The sequence below is a fragment of the Drosophila ficusphila genome, unplaced genomic scaffold (assembly GCF_018152265.1).
Source record: "Drosophila ficusphila isolate 14025-0441.05 unplaced genomic scaffold, ASM1815226v1 contig_198, whole genome shotgun sequence".
NCBI lineage: Eukaryota > Metazoa > Arthropoda > Insecta > Diptera > Drosophilidae > Drosophila > Drosophila ficusphila.
In genome coordinates this window covers 7718316-7738913 of record NW_025064092.1, presented here as the reverse complement: position 1 = coordinate 7738913, position 20598 = coordinate 7718316, and the positions used below count along the sequence as shown (strand labels likewise).

Genomic DNA, 20598 nt, shown 5'->3' with positions numbered 1-20598 from the left:
AAGGAGCAGGCAGCAGTTGCAAAAATTGTTTCACTTTTTTCCCCTTTCTTTTTTTTTTTTTGGTGGGGGTCTGAAGCCCCCTGACATTTATTACTGTTGCTGTTGTTGTTGGTCGCAACGCAAATCCACGCAAAAATTATATTTTGACGTTTGTCAGCGGTTGGCGGCGGGGAAAAGGAGGTGGAAAATACGAGCCAGAGAAGCCTACATGGCAAAAAGATAAAGAAGCAGAACAAGAAAATACACAAGAGGGGGAGAGGGAGGAAGAGGGGGAGGGGGAGGGCACAGTGGCAGTGGAGGGATAACCTTAGAACTAAAGCGAACGAAATGCACTTTGGGGGTCTGGGGGTCAAAAGCTTTGCCAATACCTCACTGTCGGGAAATTGGGATATTCTGTTTATCATTGCAGGTTATAATAGGATTATATATAAATTTTCGAAAAGTATAAATACTATATGATAGGTATTTTAATTACAAAATCATCAAAATAATAACAAGTATTACAAAATCACATTTTTTTATTTTATTTCTAGAGCTGTACAAAATTTTATTTAAATCGAATATTCTTACATAAATTGTTGAGGTACTAAAACAAACCCTATAATTTTTTACGGCGCAGAAAACTCATATATGCCGGTGGCAACTCTGGTAGGGTTCGTACCTTGGGGAGGCCGCCTCGTCCGAGATTTGTTTAACTAAATTTATATTCTAAATGCCGTCTGTCCTGTGGTTTTGTTGGGCTTTTTTGCCGCTTTATTTTGTGTCTCTCTCTCTTTGTGACATAAGCCGCGCTGCTTAGTTTTAAAAACTTATTTTAATGTTAGAATTTAATTTTTTTTGCGCTCTGCGCTTTGTAGTTGTTCCAGTTTGCAGTGTCGGCCTTTTGCGATTTGGACCTTGCCAGATGTCCCAACTCCACTATTAATACATTTTAAGTGCTCGTTGCGTAGAATGGTATTAAAATCCGTGCGTCTGGATGCTTTGTAACAAAAGCGAATAGATCATAAAACTGATCTTAATAAATAATTAACTTTTTATGGGTTAAGCCAAGTGCCTTTTTCAAATGTAAAAATCTTTTTTAACCGCTGCTCGTTTTGATATTTATCACGGCAATGCAATGACAGTTGATTGTTTGGTTCCTCACTTCTCTTTTTGTGTTGACTTATGCATGGAAATGTGGGTCCTGTTTTATTTTGATTTCATTACGCTATAGTTTGTTGGATTTTTATAGTTTTGACCTAAACAAATAGGCCAACCCCGCGAACACCGTTCGCACAAAAGGACAATGGGTTGGGTGGGATTCGGTTGAGTTGGTTAGCATGGCAGTCGGGTTCATAAATTTCCAGCACAGGACACTGTTTGTCCGCTGTTTGCTGTGGATGCGGTAGTAAATTCGCAACGGCGTTTTCGTCGGGTTATTTGCTAATCGTTGGCGGGTTTTCAGGTCGCTCGGCACTGAACGATTAAATGGTTTATTTGAAAAAATTTCTTTCAACTTTCCTACAAAGGTTTAATAATGTGTAGCATATCTGAATACTACCTTTTAGCTGATGTAAACCTGGGTAAAACCTTTGAAGTCCTGCAAGTCTCGCAAATTGGATAGTCCATTTGGGTCTTAAAGTCTGCTGATATTAGCTAAACTCGAGTTTCTTTTACATCTGTTCTGTTGGCGGTGCGTGTGTTTTTGATTTTTACGGTGGCACACGGCGCAGAAAGGAAGCGAAACAGCAACGACACCTTTGAGTGAAATAAATGATAATGGCCTCAATGATTATGCATCGGCACGTTTCTCATCGCGACAACACACACACAGATACACACACACACATACAAAGGCTGGGGAAAAGGATTCAGGCGGCCGCTGGTTTACCGTTTACCCGTTAGCAGCTTTGTGGCTTTTCTTGTTGCTGTTGCTATATTAAGGCACTGAGAAAAAAACTGTACTTGCATGTAAGCATTTTAAGTTGCAATTGTGCATTTTAAGAAATGTTTATAGAAATATTTTTTACTATAAAAATAACATTCTTTTCCAATCAAATATGAGTAGTATTTCATTTTATAATTTCTTCACTTGCCTTCCCAAAAATATTACAATTTTGGAGTGAGGTTTTTTTTTGTGTGTGCCAGTGTGTTGTTGTTTTTTCTCTGCTGCCTCCGCAATTTCCCTGGTCCAGTTTGGTTGTTGTTGATACCTTTCTGCGGTTTTCCCCTTTATTTTTTATTGTTGTTTGATTTTCGCGGTCGCGCGTTTGGCTTTTCATTTCATTTAACACGCCCGCCAATGTTTTTGCGGCGTTGGCTGTGTCAACAAATCGCGACCGCCCCCTTTTGGCCACGCCCACCCCTGCTACCTTTGACCCATGTTAGAAATGCATTAGAGTCTGTTTGGCAGGTGGGTTGTTATTTCGGGTCTCGTTTTGGGGCTGTTAAATATCTGCGTTCCTTTAAAAAAAGGCCATACAAAAAAGTTCTTGATTAAATAAGTACTTGTTTTTTTTTTTTTTTTGAGACCTTTACTAGTCACTGAGGCCACCATCAATCCTAAGTTACAGATATCCAGATATTTGCTTATTCAAAAGAATAAAAAACACATATAAAGAAGTACGAATATATAAATATTATAGTGATTTGCGCATTTAATTAAAATGATGATAAAAGTATGCGAAATATTTCACAAGCTGAAAGACTTGTATGTGACCAAGTGCTATATAGCATTCGTACTTACATATCAGAGAGTACAAATAGGTCAACGCAAAAAAAAAGGGGAATAAATGAGTGGGGTAATGGAGAAAGGCAAGAAGCAGGGGGAAGAAATTAAAATAAAAATTGCTCATAGCAAAAATCTTGCGCTGTAATTACATCATTTATGCAGGACGAATATGTCGTTTTGTTCCTCGCCTCCAGGATGAAAAAAATACCCACACACATACACAGATGTGTCCTGCGCGCCTGCATGTGTGTTTGGGACTGCCGGCAAATGCCTTTCAAATAAATACGAAACGGTCAGCGGAATAATAATCAGCAGTCGGGTTTCAGTGTCTCAGATATACATATATGAAATATAGTGAAAAGGCGACACGTACTTTGAACCAAGGGGAATAATGCAAAATGAACGAAGAGACCAGAGCAACTTTGACCACAATCCGGAATCGGCGTTCAAGAAGCCCAAAGACCAAACCTTAGAATTAGTACTTCTAAATAGGTATATAATATCTGTAGAATCTATCAAATATTTCTTGGATATATCTTAAACTACCAACTGCTTAGCATAGTTTTCTAGGGACTGCTTGCTCTTAATATCTTGACTGCTTGCGTCCAAATGCCAACGCTGGCTGATAGGGGGCGCTGCACTCATTATTAACTGCTACAGCCACGCCCACCACCACCTTCTCGGTCGGCACACATTTAATATGAGAAAATGGTTTCAATTTTTTATATGCTCACTTTTCTATGCTTTGCTAAACACAGAAAAAACGCATAATGCTCAAGAGTGTCCTGTGCAAAGGGGTTAAGGCGGGGTATGTTCGTGCTGATGTCGCTGGGATACTTCCGCCAAAGTGGCACAAACAGTTGCAAAAAAAATATAATATTATATATCAGCGTTGCGACTGCTGTCCGGTTGTCCGCTGCTTCTTCTTCGTTTTATTTGTAATTTTTTTTTTAGCCCCTGCAAAATGAACAACCGAAAATAATGTAAAAGTACTGTAAAAAAAAACCGTATATATCTGGTATAGATGCATGTGTGCATACATATATAGCCCGTCGCGTATGAATGTAAAATAGCACTAATTTTGTAAGGACACGCGCTCCCTTGGACGGACAGCGGACAACTCACGTAGTAAGCAGGAGAAAGCAGGACGCACTGTGAAGAATTGCCGTGTAACATTCACATTTCTAGAAACCATTCGAAACTTAGATAACTTTGAGAGCTCAAAAATCGAAATTTTCGGGTACCTTTTTTATGAAAATAATAATGGGATCAAAATCGACATTCAAAGCGAAGAACACTGTTAAATTTAAAGATTCATTTACTTAGCTTTATAAATTTGTTCTTATTAATTATCCACTCCTTTTCCTTAGTGCAAAGCAAAGCATGTGGCACATAAGTAGACGTCGACTAGGACGATGACATAAAAAACGCTAGGCTAAAAAAAGACAGCAGGACACACTCACACCCACCCAGTTTTGCGTATGCTAAATGGCCAGCGGCCCTGGGTTTTGGTCATCGTCATCTCTCCGTGGCGTACAAATGACGGCTTCCGCTTGTGCATATTAAGCGTGAAGGATAATAATTTTACACACACCACACACCACCCACCAGCCACCCTCTCCCACTGACCAAACCGCTCCACACCACTCTCCTCCTCTGTTTCTGTTTTTTTCGGTTAACAAAAATGGGTATTAATATTACTTATGGTTAAATATACGAGAGCACTGCGCGCCGTCTGTCTGCGGTCTTCGTCGAGCAGGAAGAGAATTTTTAGAGAAAGATAAATAGGAAGTCAGAAAGAAGTATGCAAATAGATAATAAGTCCCCATAAAATAGGATACACTTCAGCTGAATCTAATAGGGAGTGTAAACAGTAGAATTACTAAGACTTTTTAATCTAGTAAAGAGGTCTGTAAAAAATTCTAATTATTTGTCCCTTTTATTTCAAAGGTTTTACGTTAGTTAGAAATAAAGATTATATTACGATTTAATAGTTAAAAAACCAATAATTAACCTGAAGATTTCGATTACCAAGGTTAAGAATATTTCCTTGCCAAGTATAGTTGTGTCTGGAAATATTAAGGACAGTCTTGGCCGAAAGTCTACCAGGTGAAAAGCAAGCCTTCCTCCTGTTGCTGCTGTTTAACCAATTCGAAAATGCTGCAGCTAATCACATACAATTCAATTCGTTTTACAATTTCAACTAATTTCCATTTCAATTAACTTGCTAAAATGTAATTTAGCAGGACCAGCAGGCTAGGACGAACCCATCTAGAATCCAGGTGGTGAGCTGGCCGAAAACCGCGTGCAAACCGTTCGAAAGGAGCATGACCGACTGAGGGCGAGAGACAAGGACGAAAAGGACGTTGTTGCAGCGACGACAGACGGTTATAAGCACAGAAACACATGAGCACAGAGTAATAGTAGTGAAAAAAAAACATTACATAATTGTTTCAAAAGATATATAAAAAAAAAATTAAAAGCCCATTTGTAATGTTAATTTTTGAAAATAGTAAATTTTTAATTATAAATAGTTATGTCAAAATATATTTTAATATTTCTTAGTCTAAAAAGACACTCAAACATTTTAAATATTTAAATTTTAACTGTGTTATTTTTTATTTTGCAGTTCAATACTATTATCTTGAGCTCTATTGCAAAAGTACACATATAGCTGGAGGCAGAAATCTGTGCGGTTGGTATGCGCTCAAAATCGTAATTGGACTACAACTGTAAAATCAAACAACTGACTCGACGGACAGGGACAGACCGAGTGGGTGGCCCAAGTGGGCGGAATGGGTGGTGGCTACTTGGTCGGACAGGTGCAGCAAACTGCCGCTTTCACATTTCTCCCGTTTTCTTCATCTGCCTTTACTGCTGCTCACTGACGAACCTGACAAAGGCATAAAACGAATCATGCACATGGCTGGACTTTTGCCCCGACCGGCCAAGAATAGACCCTCAAATGTCCTGGACACTAGAAAATTTATTTAAAGATTATTTATTAAACGACAAAAAGTTGTACATGTCAACAGAATTTTGTTAAATATTTAAACAAAAAAAAATTATATTTAGTTTAGGGATTTTTATTTTATGAAGTTCGAAGTTTTTGGGAAATCGGCATACCCGAAATTAGAAATTAGAAATTTATTCTATTTCCCCAGTATTTTCATTTTCGTACTCCGGCGCAACAGTTTGAAAATTGGAATTAAGTTGGAGACTCAACTCAGTGCGATGCAATAATCAACAAGCCGTTGGTTACGCAAATAAGCGGCGCAGTCTGGATAATTCCAACGGTTACGGGTAGCAGAGCGAGGCAATTTCAATAAATCAACAAAATTTCGTAAATAATTCAAAAATTTGTCTTCAACTCATTTGCGAGCACATTAAAATGCACATTTCACAATTACGAAATTTATGAATCCTTTGTGTGTGTCTGTCTGCTCCTCTCTTATTCTCTTCGCGCTTATGTATATTTATGCCAGAAATAATAAAAAAAAAAAAAACAGCTCCGAGGGAATGGGGTCCAAAAGTTTATTTAAGCGTTAAAATGGGCAAAGCAAAGTCTTGCGCAGGTGAAATTTTACGTGTAATAAATTTTTGGCTTTGCCCAGAATGTTACAACGAAATTGGCGTGAGGTTTGAAGGGGGGAAGGATATAGGGGAAGGATAGTCCCAGACGCAACAACGGATGCGCCCGTTCGCCAAAGTTACGAACGACAAATTTTAATAGGGACTTGGCTCTGGGAGTGAAAAGAATGCTGAATGTCGAATGGTGACCTCGACAGCAAAACTTTCTTAACATTAGTAAAAGCACTTTAGGGATCTTAATCCACATAATAGAAAGATAATATTGATGTTTCCAATTTAATAATCAAAGTGGATTAGTAATCGCCAAGATTCAATACTTATTTTGGATTGCGAGATCACCATTTTGGAACCCAGGTACAGTTGCGACGATTCGGTTTATTTGAGCCGACTTCCTTGTCTTTGGCGCTCGCAAAGAAATATGAAAAGTCAAAGTTTCCACGGCGCTGGCAACGACAACGCCAGCAAGCAATGACAATGTTTCCGCTGCGAATAACTTTTGCCCAAGGATTTATAGTTAAGCGAGTGGGAGAAGAAGGAGCCGGTTGGCCGGGATCCTGGGATCCTGGGAAGCTGGCTAAAACCGAGTTGTCATAGAGACGCAGCACATCCATAGGCGGAGGACTCCGGCCAAAATGGCAGGAGGAGATGGGGACTCCAAAGGACTACGTGTGCCCGCCTCGAAAGCCATTTGTGCTTAATTGCGTGTAGGGCAACTAATGAGCGGAGTTATATACCCAACCAGGAGTCGTAACTGGCGGCAAGGACACCCGGAGACACCCGGGGACTACTGGGGACTACCGGGGACACCCGCCCTGCAAATGTTTATAATTTTTACGAAATAGAAGCACACGGCTCGCGGCTCACGGCTCACAGCTCGCACTCCTGCGCCTGCAAAATTTATTTGTAGCGCTGCGAAAATATTTATACTTTCTTCTGCAAATAAAATGTTACATTAATTTGCAAATGAGCCGGGGGTTGGGGCTGCGCTTTCTGAACTTTTGTGCCGCTAGAATTATGCGTGCCAAAGGGTTTGCGTTTGCCAGTTTGCCAGTGCGCCGGCCATGGCCAAAGTGTCTGCTGAGAGGCCATTAAGCGAGAGTTATATTGGCCGAAAAAGTGCCGTAAATTGCCAGACAAATGACTCGCCAAGGTGTTAATATTGATCACGATTAGGAGTTTGAGGTTATCAAAGTAAAAGGTAATAGGTCTTGGAAACAAAAGATATTAAAACGTTTTTGACAACTCTTTTAAGAAGAGATATCAAACCTTTAAGGATTTCAGCGTTCTTCAAAACTTTTCTCCTTATTCAATTGAAACTAGTTGATAGCAAGCATGACTGTACCCAAAATGGCGACGACAAGGGCGCAAAAAAAACCAGGAATTTTTCAACACCCACCCAGATCCCGCCACTGGAACCCCAAACTTGCGGTCACTGATTCATGTGACCCCCATCCCGATACCGGACTCAAAAAAAAAAACTGGCTGTACGCTTAATGTCCGAGGATGGGGTTTTAAGCAGCTGCTGCCAGTGGGAAGCCTTCTTACGAATGTAATTTTTATTTACACAATTTTAAGCTAATATAACGTTCAAGCCACGCCCCAGAATATCCGAGCCGGAATACAAGAAAAAACAGAAGCTGAAGCCCGAAAAAGAACACGAAGAACAAGAGGGCAACAAACAGAACGCGAGTCCAAACAAAAAAAAAAAAAAAGAAGGGGAATTTGTCCCAAAAAAGGATTAATGAAATAAAATTATCTCTTTTTCGGCGTAACGTGAGCCACTGGCAAACGGGGATGAGTGGGTGGTGGGGCTTGTAATGCGCCAGCCCTTTCCCCTCCCCCCCGTTCCATGTACTTCATTTCTTTTTTGTTATAACGCCTATTCTGGCACTGTAAAAAAAAAACATAGGCAATGCCAAAGCTCAAAATCTAAACCGAAACCTTTAAAAAAATTTGCCTGTTTTAAGTGATTTAAAGGAAATATGATCATTGATTTTTAGGTTCAAATATAAACCAGATTGAAGACTAGTTATGAACTTCTTTTTTCAGTATGTTTTCAAAACTCTTATCCTTTCCCAACTCTTTTTTCTCAACTGTGTGTGTGGGTTTTTTCGACGGAATTTTTGCGCGTAGTAATTGCCGGGGGTGTGGGGTTGAAAAAGATGGGATTGAGGGGTTATTGTCTCATCAAATGGGAACACGTACAAATCTTTTGTGTACCGAGGCCTGCCCAAACTATATGGCAATTTCCTTCGCTTAAGTTAACGTTCAAGGTGCGTGTCTCTGCAGATAAGTTCAGCCTCTTTTTCTTTATCCTGGTAATTCTCATAATTTAACATTTTTAAATGCATTCAAATTAAGTAGAGAGTGAAGGTAAGGTTCGCAAAAGGGTTGCAGGAACAAAAACTGTAGAAAAAGGCAGAAGAAGATGGCTTAATTGCATATAAATAACGAGAACAAAATTACATTTTCCTTAGCATTACATTCCAGATGTTCCAAGCATCGACAAAAAGTGGGAATTTATTCGAGATTTGTATATGGCAGTTCCTTTTTAATTGGTTTTTTGTTTGATTTGGTTTCTGAATTAAAGTAACTTTGTTTAGTCCTAAGCATAATACAATAAACTCGATTTATTCCGTTCTCTATCCAACAATTTTCAACTTTCATAATGAAGAATCTTTATGTTTATCCGAAATCCTTTCAAAGCCCTCCAGCCATTCTGGCTCCGAGAGACGCCAGCAAAATGCTCGAATTCCATTTTGGAATTAATTCAATTATGCACAAATGTCAAGATGAAATTGTGGTTGAATTGAAATTTTCGCTGACACATAATGGGTTAATGGCACGACGAATTCACCTGACCTCATCCTTTGTGCCCCCCCACTTGCTCATTTGTCCAAAATTCTCGGCGATGCCCTGGCAAAAGTTGATCAAACAAAGGACATAAAGATTTGAAAAACTCGCGCATCATTTCCAGCTCCTTGTTACCACCGTATCTGCCTCATTTCATGACCTAACCACCTCCGAACCGAGCAGTGATGGCATTTACGGATATTTACTAGAAATATTACCAAAATATTAAGTACCAATTTAAACATTTTAAAGATTACCTTTTGTTTTCGCAAATTATAAAATTCCAACCTATGTTTTATAGAAAGTTTTGCCATGAATAATATCCATTTAAATAAAAATTATTCATCAGGTAGTAAAAGCAACTTGATCCCAAAGGGTTTCGGTAAATTTTGTCATCTCAGGCATCCCCGATTTCCCTTATCCACTCGTTTCAGCACCCGTTGAGCTCCTTAAGACGACTCCTTGGCCCTGGCTAAATGAAATACATAAATGTCATTCATTCATTTATGCAAAACTTGTAATAATGACAATCGTCTTAGCCAGCGAGACGTTGAAAACTCCTGGCTAAAGAAGTGAAGATGTAGCTCTACGAAGCCCCCTGTAAACCCCCTAAAAAGCTACTCCCTTTCGCTGACGAGGACCAAAAACCCACGCAAAATAAAGTAACACAAGGAACAAAAAACGAGACAAGATGAAAAAAAAAAAAAACCAATGAAAATGAACCAAAATTAAAATGAAAATTTTCTGTTGACACCGAAAGATTTTCATGGCGAATGCCTGTCAAAAATTTTGTGTGTACGCTCGCGAAAAATTTTTCTGCCAAGGTGTGATAGTCCTCTACAGAGCCATCTTAACCCCATTCCCATACACCTCGCCACGTTGTTGTTGGGCGGTAATAAAATTCTTAATGTGCCATTAAATCCTTCCACTGGCAACGTCATCAGCGCGTCATGACTTTTGTCGTCGCCAAAAAACCGAAGAAGGTTGTGGCGGGGAAAACCCCAAAGGAGGAGGGAGAGGGGAGGGGGGGTCACTGAAAAATTGGGAAGGAGCCGTGATACTTGGACCTCCTGACTGAAGTTGTCTTGGAATTCAGCCAGGCGAATGGGGAAAATCTAACGAAAATGTTCGCTACGAAATGGCACGTAAATAAATTGCAAAGATTTGTCGTTCCCTCTTCTTTTCGGTGGAAAAGGAAAACCCCCTCGATTTCCACCTGCCCTTCGGCGTGGTTTTCCTCGCTGTCAGCGAGCCAACTGAAAAAGGACAACAAATGAGTTAACATTTTTGGTGGATAACAATTTTCATCGCCCCACCCACTGTCATTATGATTATTGTCCTTTGGTTGAGGTGATTCAATGCATTTAGATTGCATAATTAAGTTATATCCACCATGAAAATGTTCGCTTTTGAAATGTGAGGTTGAAGATCAATGGAAGAACCAGAAAGGGTGTGTCCTTCGTCTTGTACATTGAGTACAATAAAACGTCTGTAATTCGTTCAGAAAGTTTCATTTAATAACATAGTAGTACGAAAAGTATGACTTTTAAGCCAAATGGCATTAGACATTATATTTCTTAAAAGAACATAGGGAAACGTTTTGCATTTAAGTGAATTAAACCCATATTTCTTGGGTGCAACTGCAACTTTGCCCTCTTAGAGAATGCAAGGTGCTCAACCCCTTTTTCAAACATTTTCCCATTTCCCATTTTCCATTTTAATTTTTTGCCCCGAGAATTTCGATTGTTTGGTGGCCGACACGAGTGTTTAATATTTCCCCACAACAAAAGCGGCGGTTGGATGGCCACTTGTCGATATTTAACATAATTGTGCCATTGTTCAGAGGCCGACCACGCACATATGCGAAATCAAAAAGAGTTCAAGTGTCAACGTTTAAGTCGAAGAAGGGTGGCTCCAGAGTACCGGCTCAGGCAGTTAATGGTTCGCCAGTAGTGCTCGGATTCAGTTGGATTTTCCCAGGCGGATGTGCTGCCTCAAAATTGCAATTGCTTCAGGACCTGGCCCCTATAATTACACCTACATTCACGGAATAATTCGTATGAATATGCATACGAATAGTCAGTTCTTTGTTGTGGAAATAAAAAGGACTTTGGAACAAGTCCAGCGATTGTGCAGACACTGTTTCTGGCTCAAAAATTTCATTACAAGAACTATGAACTAGGAATTAAATATTGAGCACTTAAGAGTAATTTATACCCCGTTAAAAAATCGTATGCTTCAAATCTGAAAATAGAACAAAATAGAATATAAAATATTCGCTTTCAATTATTATGTAATTATTTGAAAACTTCTAGTTTTAAAACAGTAAAATTAAAACTTAGTAAGCCTTGATATTGTTCATTTTGGGACTCTAGCTGGCTGTGAGTCTAGTTTCACTTTGCCTTTCGAGCTGTCTGGTTGGGTCTCTCGAATTTTATCATTCAATCTTTGAAATTTCAACCGGTAACATCAGAGCCTAAATCTTATAGTAAAATTATCAGCTTAAATTCCAAATTTTTCTAGCAAATAGTGACAATTCATAGCAGCGCATTTTGTCCAACAAATCAAAAGTTTTTTTTATAAAAGGTACGCCTTTTTGTTACTTTTTGGAACTGTGCTAAATTTGTGGGTGTGTTCAACAAACGAAATTTTGTCGGATTGTTGCACTAGAATTCTGAACTGAAAAGGAGTAGGTTTTTAAAAACATTTTACGGCCCTTTTTTTGACATATAAAACAGTGTTTGTAAATGTGAAAGTTTTATTGGGAGATATTTAATCAACGCGTTGTTCTCTTGGCTTTCCAGAGTCATGCGGCGTTCAACTTATCCACTGATTTCCTGCCGCATTGTGCGTCACCGTTTTCACGGCTTGTTCGATTTTCGAAGGACCAAAACCTACAATGCGTGGGGCCAGAACGAAAGTGGCAGCAGCGAGCGTCCCGAAACGAAGACTCCCAGAAACGAAACCCCAAGAGCCAGTGCCACGTCGACGGTGATGAGCGATGCGGCGTCCTATTCGCGTGGCGCGAACACGGGTGCCCTGGAGCGTCGCATCAATCGAGAGGACAATATGTGGCGTGATCGCAGTTACATCGACACCAAATGGCTGAATCCCCGCGATCCCTCGGCCTATCGTCCGAATTTCCGTCAAACCGAGCCGATGTCGCTGCGGAAGCAGTTTATGCGCAGTCCGGATGAAATATCCCGCGAGGTGATGGGTCGCGATTGGGAGGAAACGGTCAAGTCCTTGAAGCGGAATGCCACACCCTTGGCCGCGGTGGGAACGTTGCGTAACGAGTCGCAAAAGATAGCGGAGGCCACGTGCAATCGCCAGCAGCACTTGCAACTGATGCAAATGCAACAGGATCAGCAGAAGCAGCAACAGCAGCAGCGAAAATCGAAAAAGCAACAGAGCCAGCCGAATTATTGGGGAACGAGGAACCTTGAACCCCCCAAGGATCAATGAGCATCTCGATAACAATTCCATAGAAGAACAGATTCCCCCGATATATCATTCATATCTTCCGGTCAAGCAGAGTCGAGCTAATTTGACTGTTATCTGATTCCGTCATAATCGACAATTGTTAATTTCGTTAAGATGTTCAACGCGAAAATGTGATCAATCACATCATTATTTTTTGCGAATCTATTATGTAGATCGAATCAAAATGAGTTGGGATATTGAAATGATGGTGATGATGGTAATGAACCCTTAAATTAAATTTGGAGCAGCATGTATGCAACACACAAATAAAAATGAATTTTTCTTAAAAAACAAGAACTTAAATATAAATGTGGGCCAGCTTGTTCCTACAGGATGTAATCGTTCTTTGGGTGACTTTATACCCGGGATAATCATCCCCGTAATGTCCCCGGAACTCATTCTATTACTGAAGCGCTTCACCAGGTGGATTACCTTCGAAACATCATCATCGCCATCAGGCACGTCCGCTTCGAAACGCCCATTCGGTTATATTAAAACCATTTTTCGCTTATTACCAAAAAATTTAAATATTTTCAAAATAATACACTGCGGGTGAGTTACTAAGTGGCAGCAGCGACGCCCACAAAAAAGCAAACAACGCACCATACTCCCGGGGAAATGGTATTTGGATTGGCTTGGGTTGAGTTCAGTTCAGTTGAGTTGAGTTGAGGTGGGTGGCTTTGTGGGTTGGGTGCGTCATCAGCATTCGGTATCATCAGAATGATGCCAGGCATGAGCCTTGCTCCTCCGGCCACCTTTGCACCACCTCACACAGTCGTCCTGGCCATTACTAATCCTCCAGCCCAACGGAACCGAACCCAAATCCAAGTAGCTCCGCACCCGAACCATCCATAAATCCACCCAAGCCACTCAAACCCCGCAAACCACCCAAACACCCACTGCTGTGCGCTATCAGCGCGCCTCGTGTTGATTGTCGCGCATTGCCATCAATGGCCACCCCTTCCAGCCTCCTCCGCAGGCCTTCTCCTTTCCTCGGCCAAATGCCTTGCCCCTTTCTGTTGCCCCCGTTCTAATGAGCATCATGCGTTCGTCATGATGATAATGATAATGACCAGTGGCTCGCAGGGGGAAATTGGGTTTTCATCGAAGGATCTGGAACTGGTAAGCCTTTTCCCAAAATTAAATATTATTATTGAGGTATTTTTCGTAATGTTAATCCCATAAAATTTCACTAAAATATAGTTTATTTATATATATTATTATTATCTTTGGGGGATCTGGAACTCTCTTTTCCAAAAATTAAATACCATTCTTGAGGTATTTTTCATAGTGTTAATCCCATAAAATTTCACTAAAATATAGTTTATTTATTCATATTTAGTAATATTGTTTCTAACTTTTTCACGAAACTTTACTCTGTTGTTTTGCTTTAAACCCCTTTTGCCAAGCCCGAAAACGGCACGCCACTGTGGAAAATGATAATGCTGATGGCCGTGGTGGTGTTGCCTTCTCATAGTGTCATATTTTTATGATTTTTATGTTAATTCACAACCAGCGACGACGTCGCGGTTGCCAGTTGTAGAGTCACCCGACCATCTCGTCTCCGCCCTTCGCAGACTCCTTCTTTCGCCAAATGCTTTTTAATCCTTTTAATGAAAATTAGTTCCTCTCAATAACATTTAATATATTTTCCTTTGCTCTCGGCGACTCCTTGTTCCTATCTCCCGTGCCCGTTGTTTTCACAGGCATTATCATAATTTCTGTTTGCAACCCTAAATCAACACGGCCGCCCCCAGGAAAACTCGATGAAGGGTTACTGGTCCTGTCCATTTTCGGTGGTTCACTGGGTTCCCCGAAATTTCGAGGGCGGGGGGATGGAAGGATGGCACAAGATGATGCTGCATACAACCGGGGAGACTCTTCATTTTTGGCATATATCACAAGGTGATAACCTAACACACCCACCCACCCATGTCCCCATAGCGCCGCCTTTGTCTTTGACCTTTCGCGTTTGATTTTCTATGCAGCGTTAAATGGCATTCTGGTCCGCGTGGCTTTTCCGTGAGCTCGGGAAAATTGAAAACCCAACGGCAGTAAAAATTAATGGGCGTAGCAAAGGTGTTTGCCAACTCGTAGAAGCGATTCACGCTCAGTAACAATCCGTTATCGATAATGTATCATAAGAGATTGGATCATCACGGTAAAAACACCCAAGATTACTTTTATCGCACTCATAATAGTTTAATCAATAGAATTGGGAGAAAAACATGCAGAGTGTGGTTTATTTTAAATTCTTATATTGAATTTAGCTGGCATTTTCGAGACGAGCTGGTTAAATTCGACTGCTGGCAAGCTGGGCGCCATAGACACTCCGCATTAGCTATGCGAATGATGCAGCCATAAAGAAGTTCATTAGATGCCGAAAACAGCGGGGGAGAGTGGAGCGCCGTGGAGTCCATGGTTCGATAGACAAAGGACGGCATCTCCGGGAATATTTTGTTCATGCATTATAATCATTATCATTATTAGCATTATTGTCAGGCAGGCAGGACCGAACAGAACAGAGCGAACGAACAGCAGACTCCGCTGAATTATGCAATGCAGTCCGAGGGGAAATGGGGCATTTGGGTTCTCATTTTCATTTTGGCGATGGAACGAACGGTGAGCCAAACCCAACTCGTTCATTTCGTTTTCGTTGTCAAATGCAAAAATCGCGAGCCGAAAGGCAGGGCGCTTCCTTTTCCTTTTTCCTCTGTGCTGAAAATTTTCCAAAAATTCTATTATTATTAATAGAGGCGAGAGAGAGAGGAAAGTCGGCGGCGTTGAGCGAGGCGACCATGACGACTGCGACTGCGACTGCCTTGGCTTTTGGATTTTGGTCCTTGTATTTGGCTCCTTGTTCCACGTTCCTTGCTGCCGGTATGCGTTTGTCTTTTCGTCCGAAAGCCGACTACAATAACCCCGAAAAATGCACACAGTTTGCATTATAATGCGAAATTTTCGATTGCTCATTTGTGGCATTTACTTTTTACTATAAAAGTTTTATAGCCAGCCAGAAGAGGCGGTCGCGGCTAATACACTGTGAAAAGCTATAGGAGAAGGGTTGGAAGAAATCAAGAAGAGCTATATTACAAAACAATAAAATGGTTGACACCTAATTTCTTATTTATTGGTCTCGAGTTTGAATGTTTAATAAAATGAGGATACTTTATCATATTTTAAGCAACTTCTTTTCAATTTTTTTTGTTTTAATCAAATGATTTTAAAGTGCAGCAGCAGCAGCAGCAGCAACATCAACGACAACGGCAACACGAAGCGACGACAGCAGCAACAAAATTTTACACAATGTCATCAACGGTGGCTGACAATGTTGGATGTGGACTGGGATGCGGGGTCCTTGGGTTGTTGGGTTGTGGCTGGAGAAGAACTGGGAAAGGACACTAAGACTCTGACAATTGTGTGCAATTTTTGGGTAGCAAACTTAAAGGATTACTTTTGGCTAATTTCGCACTGCTTTTGCCAATGCCCGAGGGCCGTTGGACAGCCTCGAGAAGTGAAGCTTCTCTTGTTGAGGCCGCTCGACAGAATCTTTGATGTTGCTCTGTTCCGCCTTAAAACCAGCGATTCTTTGTCTCCAACAAAAGGTGGGGGGGTTCAAACTCCCAGTCCATCCAAAATACAGATGAAATAGTGTGGGGCAATCGGATAATGTTCTTTGCAGCTGCAAAATCATCTACTTTTTAAACTCAACCCATTTATTGAGGTTTTAACTCGAATTAAACAGGTACAGCATCATATTTTTTGTTTACATTATTTAAGTAATATTCAAAATAGAATGTAGTTTGAAATACTGTTCATGATATCAACTAAGGGAAGTGAAATTACTCCGTCTGGGAAACTTTTCACCAACTTGAGTAGAGTTTCTCGGCCCAACAGCTGTGGAAAGCCACCTGACCCCATTTTCCCCGCCATTCGCCACTACGGTGTCTGTTCATAAGCCATAAAAATGCCAAAAACTCATTGACTTATGAGGCATTAGCTGGGCTCTACCCCCAAAATAAATTGGCAGAGTTAGACCAAATTCAAATTGGATTCCCCCCGAAAATATATATACAGACATATATACATTACTTATTACTTATTACTATATATAGGAATGCGGAGAGTACATCTATCTATATATAAATTAGCATTTTTGGACGACCGACGGTCGCCTTGGAATGGTTTATTAATGGCAAATTAAAAGCAATAAAAAACAGATGTGCTTAACGTGGCACATTCCGAAAAAGTGGGGTTCCCCTTGGGGGGCGGCGGGTGTTTTATATTTTTTGGACTGGGCTGCAGCTCATCAGGAGATTTTGCTGTGCGCACCTTTTGCCAAGTTCGGCGACTTTGTTGTTGTCGTTATGAAAATTACTTTGCTCTTTGCTGCCGCTGCGGCATTTATGGAAAAGAGGCGGCTGGGACGAACCGGGGGGCGGGGCAATATGGGTGGAGGAGGGGCCAAACACACGGGCGCCAAAAAAGAAAGTTTTGCATTTGAAATTCTGGTTCGTTCGTTCGTTCGTTCGTCTGTTGCGCTGCCGCTTTCGCCCTATGCAGTTTATCATTTTTGCAACGCGCCCCATTATCCCCACCCCCTCTATCCATTCAGGTGGGTAATTTTAATTTTAAGCTTGAGTAATGACAATATTTACTTCCACTTTACCGTTATAGTCAAGCGGTACACGCTTTAATGGCATTTTGATTTGAGATTTTCCACTTTGGCCCCGCCGCTCCTGCTTGACTTTTCGTCCTTTCTTTTTCCGTAGTTGACTCCAGCTGTTGTCCTTCCCCTTCCAGCTGTCGATTTTTGCATGTGGAAAGTCTCAAAAATTCGGCAAACTTGCAAAAAAATTAAACGTTTTGCAGGAACTTTAACCACTTTAAATATTCGTTACATTTAACTGATAAATAAATCGTATAACGGCAACATTATAGCCCCTGTTGCCGCAATCAAACACTCGCGATTGCAGTCAAACACACAATAAAGAGGATATTTTTTATGGCCAAGCACATAGGATATATCCCCCCAGTTCTAAAGTTTCCCCGACAACTTTTAGCCGTCTTACACAATAAGATGCATCCGTTTTATAGAACTTCTGATAGGGATTGTGGAACATAAACATACCTCCTCCCAGCTACACCCACTAACCCTTTCGGGAGATGCCCTCCTCTGACAAGATCAACAGAAAGTCATAAAAAATATAGATATAAGAATGTACACACACACACATACTGGCATTTGTATTTGAAGCTGGAACGTAGGACACTCGAAAAACGTCGACATTGTCTATAGAAATTTTTGTGTCTAACAGAAAGATGAGAAAAATTTCTGCGCTTGTTAACAATGCAAACACATACATATACACACATGTGAGCGTAACCTTGCCCCCACAACAATTACACATCACACGGCTCGGGAAAAGGGGGCGGTGGAGGTGGAGGTGGAAAGTGGGGGGAAAACGGTGGAGGGTTTACGGAAAAATTCAAGGCAAGCGAAAAACAAAAGAAATTGGCGCCCAGCTCCTTCGCTTTGGACATGTTTCGAGTCCTATCTCAGTCAGGACTTCTTGTCTAGCGAAAATGTTCAGAGTGTGAGCAACTTTATAAGGTGGAACTGGCAAAATGGAGCTGAGGGTTGAGGATTCCCAAAGAGATGGGAATAACTTCACATTTCCAAATCTTATCACCGCTAAAATGCAGAAGCCTAACAGGAAATACATATTATTTCTTTTCTTTGTTATTTATGAAACTCGTGACACGACTTTCGATGCACACCTCTAGTGGGTTTGCCGTTTCTGTTTCGCCTAAAATGGGAGCACTAATCTCGTTTATGTTGCGTAAAATGCATGTAATTCGTGTAAACAAAACGCTCCCCTCCTCGTAGGCTGCTCCTTTGCCTTTTCCATTCGGTCCTGTTTTATTTTCGGTGGGCGGTGATGCATAGATACAGCTTTGATAATTGTGTGACATATATGTGAAATGAATGGAAAGAGTGGCGGCAAAGAGTTGGATAAGTTGCAAAGTCAGTCTTGGTTGGCTTTATGCTGTCCCGACAATTTTCCGCTACTCTACAAAAAAGTCATTCGATTTTATTTTATTTTATGTATTTTTTAGAACAATAATAAGTTTTTTTTTACTTTGCTAGCGACCTATCTAATAACTCTTACAATTTTTAAATTCTATATATTTTGTTTAATTTGATTTCATGTTTTTAGCATAAATCTTTCTTTAAAATTTTAAAATCCACTTCTCATATTATGCAATGTGATATGAGTGGGAACATCAATGAACAGCAAAAATTACGAAGCTCATCAGAAATGTGCGCTGAATTGTAAAATTGCCGCCTTCCTGTCAAAAGTGCGAGGGCGTGGCAGGATTAAATGTTGGGTGGCAGCAAGTTATGTGTACTTCTTATCTGAGGCAATTAAAAAATGTTCTTTTTCTGTTCTTGTGAGCTTTTTTGTTGTTGACTTCCGTTTTGCTGGAGACGACATCGTCAGTCGCCCAACAACAAAGACGCCAGATATCTCACATGTGAGCTTCTTCACATGGGGTTAAAAGTAGCAAGGATGGGGGGCTTCAGCGGGTTAAAGGGAAGAACATTGCCAGCAGGCTGTAAAACTTTTGCCTTTTGTGTTGATGTGTTTATTTATGCCGACTCTTTCGCTCACGATTTTACTGATTTGCAGAAACATTTCACACGCCACAGAAATCTTTGGCTTTCTCAGCTCTTCCCTTATTTCCTATTGTTGCTTTCATTTTAACGGTATTTTAGTAGCCAGCTAAGATGGGAAAATCTTTATTAGGGTCTCAAAGGGAATTAGGATGAATCAAATTATATGACGTATAATACACTGAGTTCGGTGGAGCTAAAAAGATTTTCATGCGTTACACCTAAATCATATTATTGAAATGAAAAACCTAAAAATTACAACAAACACTTTGCATAAAATGGCGATACATTTTTATACCCTTGCAGAGGGTATCATAATTTCAGTCAGAAGTATAATAAAGTATATATATGCTTGATCAGCATCCATTCTTGTTTTAAAATTTCCTTAACTTCAACTCACACTCCAGTTGCAATCTCCCATCCCATTAGCATTTTTTTTAGCCATCTGAAGGTCCTGACACGGCCATAAATCTGGTGTTTAATCAAATCACCCTACCGAAGCGAGCTGATTGATTGAAATGTCACACTAAATGCCCTGTCGCTTAAAAAGAAAAAAAAATTGAAAGAAATACGCATCAAAAATGCCAAATGAAACATAAATGTCACAAGGATTGGAAGGCGAGGAACCGCAACCCGTAAAAATTGTGTAAAAAAACTGAAGCCCTCCTTTCGTGTGCGTTCGTTTTGTATTTGATAAGCATGAAAAAATGCACAAAAAACACAAAATTGTTTTGGATGCCGCACGGGTGAAGGGCGAATGGGTTCGGACCGGACTGATGGACGCCCAAAAACAGAATCCTTAAAAAATAGTGCTACTTAAAAGTGAAAAGTGAAACAGAAACAACCGAGGAAGAAATAAAAAGTGGATGTGGGGTGGGTTTTATTTTATTTTGCATTTCTTTTTTTTATGGGGTGGCACTGGCCAGCAAATGTTTTATCGCTTATACTTTTTATTTCTGCGTTTGTTAAGTTGGAAAAATGAGCGTCGATTAATTTAATAGAGACAAAAAGCCTTCGCACACAAACGAGCCTCGAGTTGGTAACCGTAAGCGAATGAAATGTGATTTTTGGGGTGGCTTAGAAAAAAAAGCACAAAACCCAAAAATATAGGCCTATGGGCCTACTAGGTTTCCAGAGAGACGACATAAAAGTCCACTGAGCTCTAAATTATACAACAGTAATACTTCTGGTGTTCCACAACATATCTATTTAGAAAAATATCGATGGTGCTTTGCTGATTTTAGTAATAACCACACAGTAAATATCTCCATTTAAAATTTAA

At 40.4% G+C, this 20598-nt stretch overlaps 1 protein-coding gene across 2 annotated transcripts; it reads left to right on the top strand.

Annotated features, from left to right (window-relative positions):
- Positions 1–11572: 11572 nt before the first annotated feature.
- On the top strand, positions 11573–12928 carry LOC108095278 (PH domain-containing protein DDB_G0275795). Of its 2 annotated transcripts, none has more exons than XM_017196320.2 (2): positions 11573–11740; positions 11959–12928. In XM_017196320.2, the coding sequence occupies exon 2, from the start codon at positions 11963–11965 to the stop codon at positions 12617–12619; it is 657 nt and encodes a 218-aa protein (XP_017051809.1). In that variant the 5' UTR covers positions 11573–11740; positions 11959–11962; the 3' UTR covers positions 12620–12928. The 2 variants fall into 2 exon arrangements, with proteins under 2 accessions (XP_017051809.1, XP_017051810.1); XM_017196321.2 differs by having other exon boundaries at positions 11728–11843.
- Positions 12929–20598: the final 7670 nt, after the last annotated feature.

Excerpts from the sequence above, each read along its gene's own strand:
- LOC108095278 (XM_017196320.2), top strand. The coding sequence starts at position 11,963 with ATGCGGCGTTCAACTTATCCACTGATTTCCTGCCGCATTGTGCGTCAC.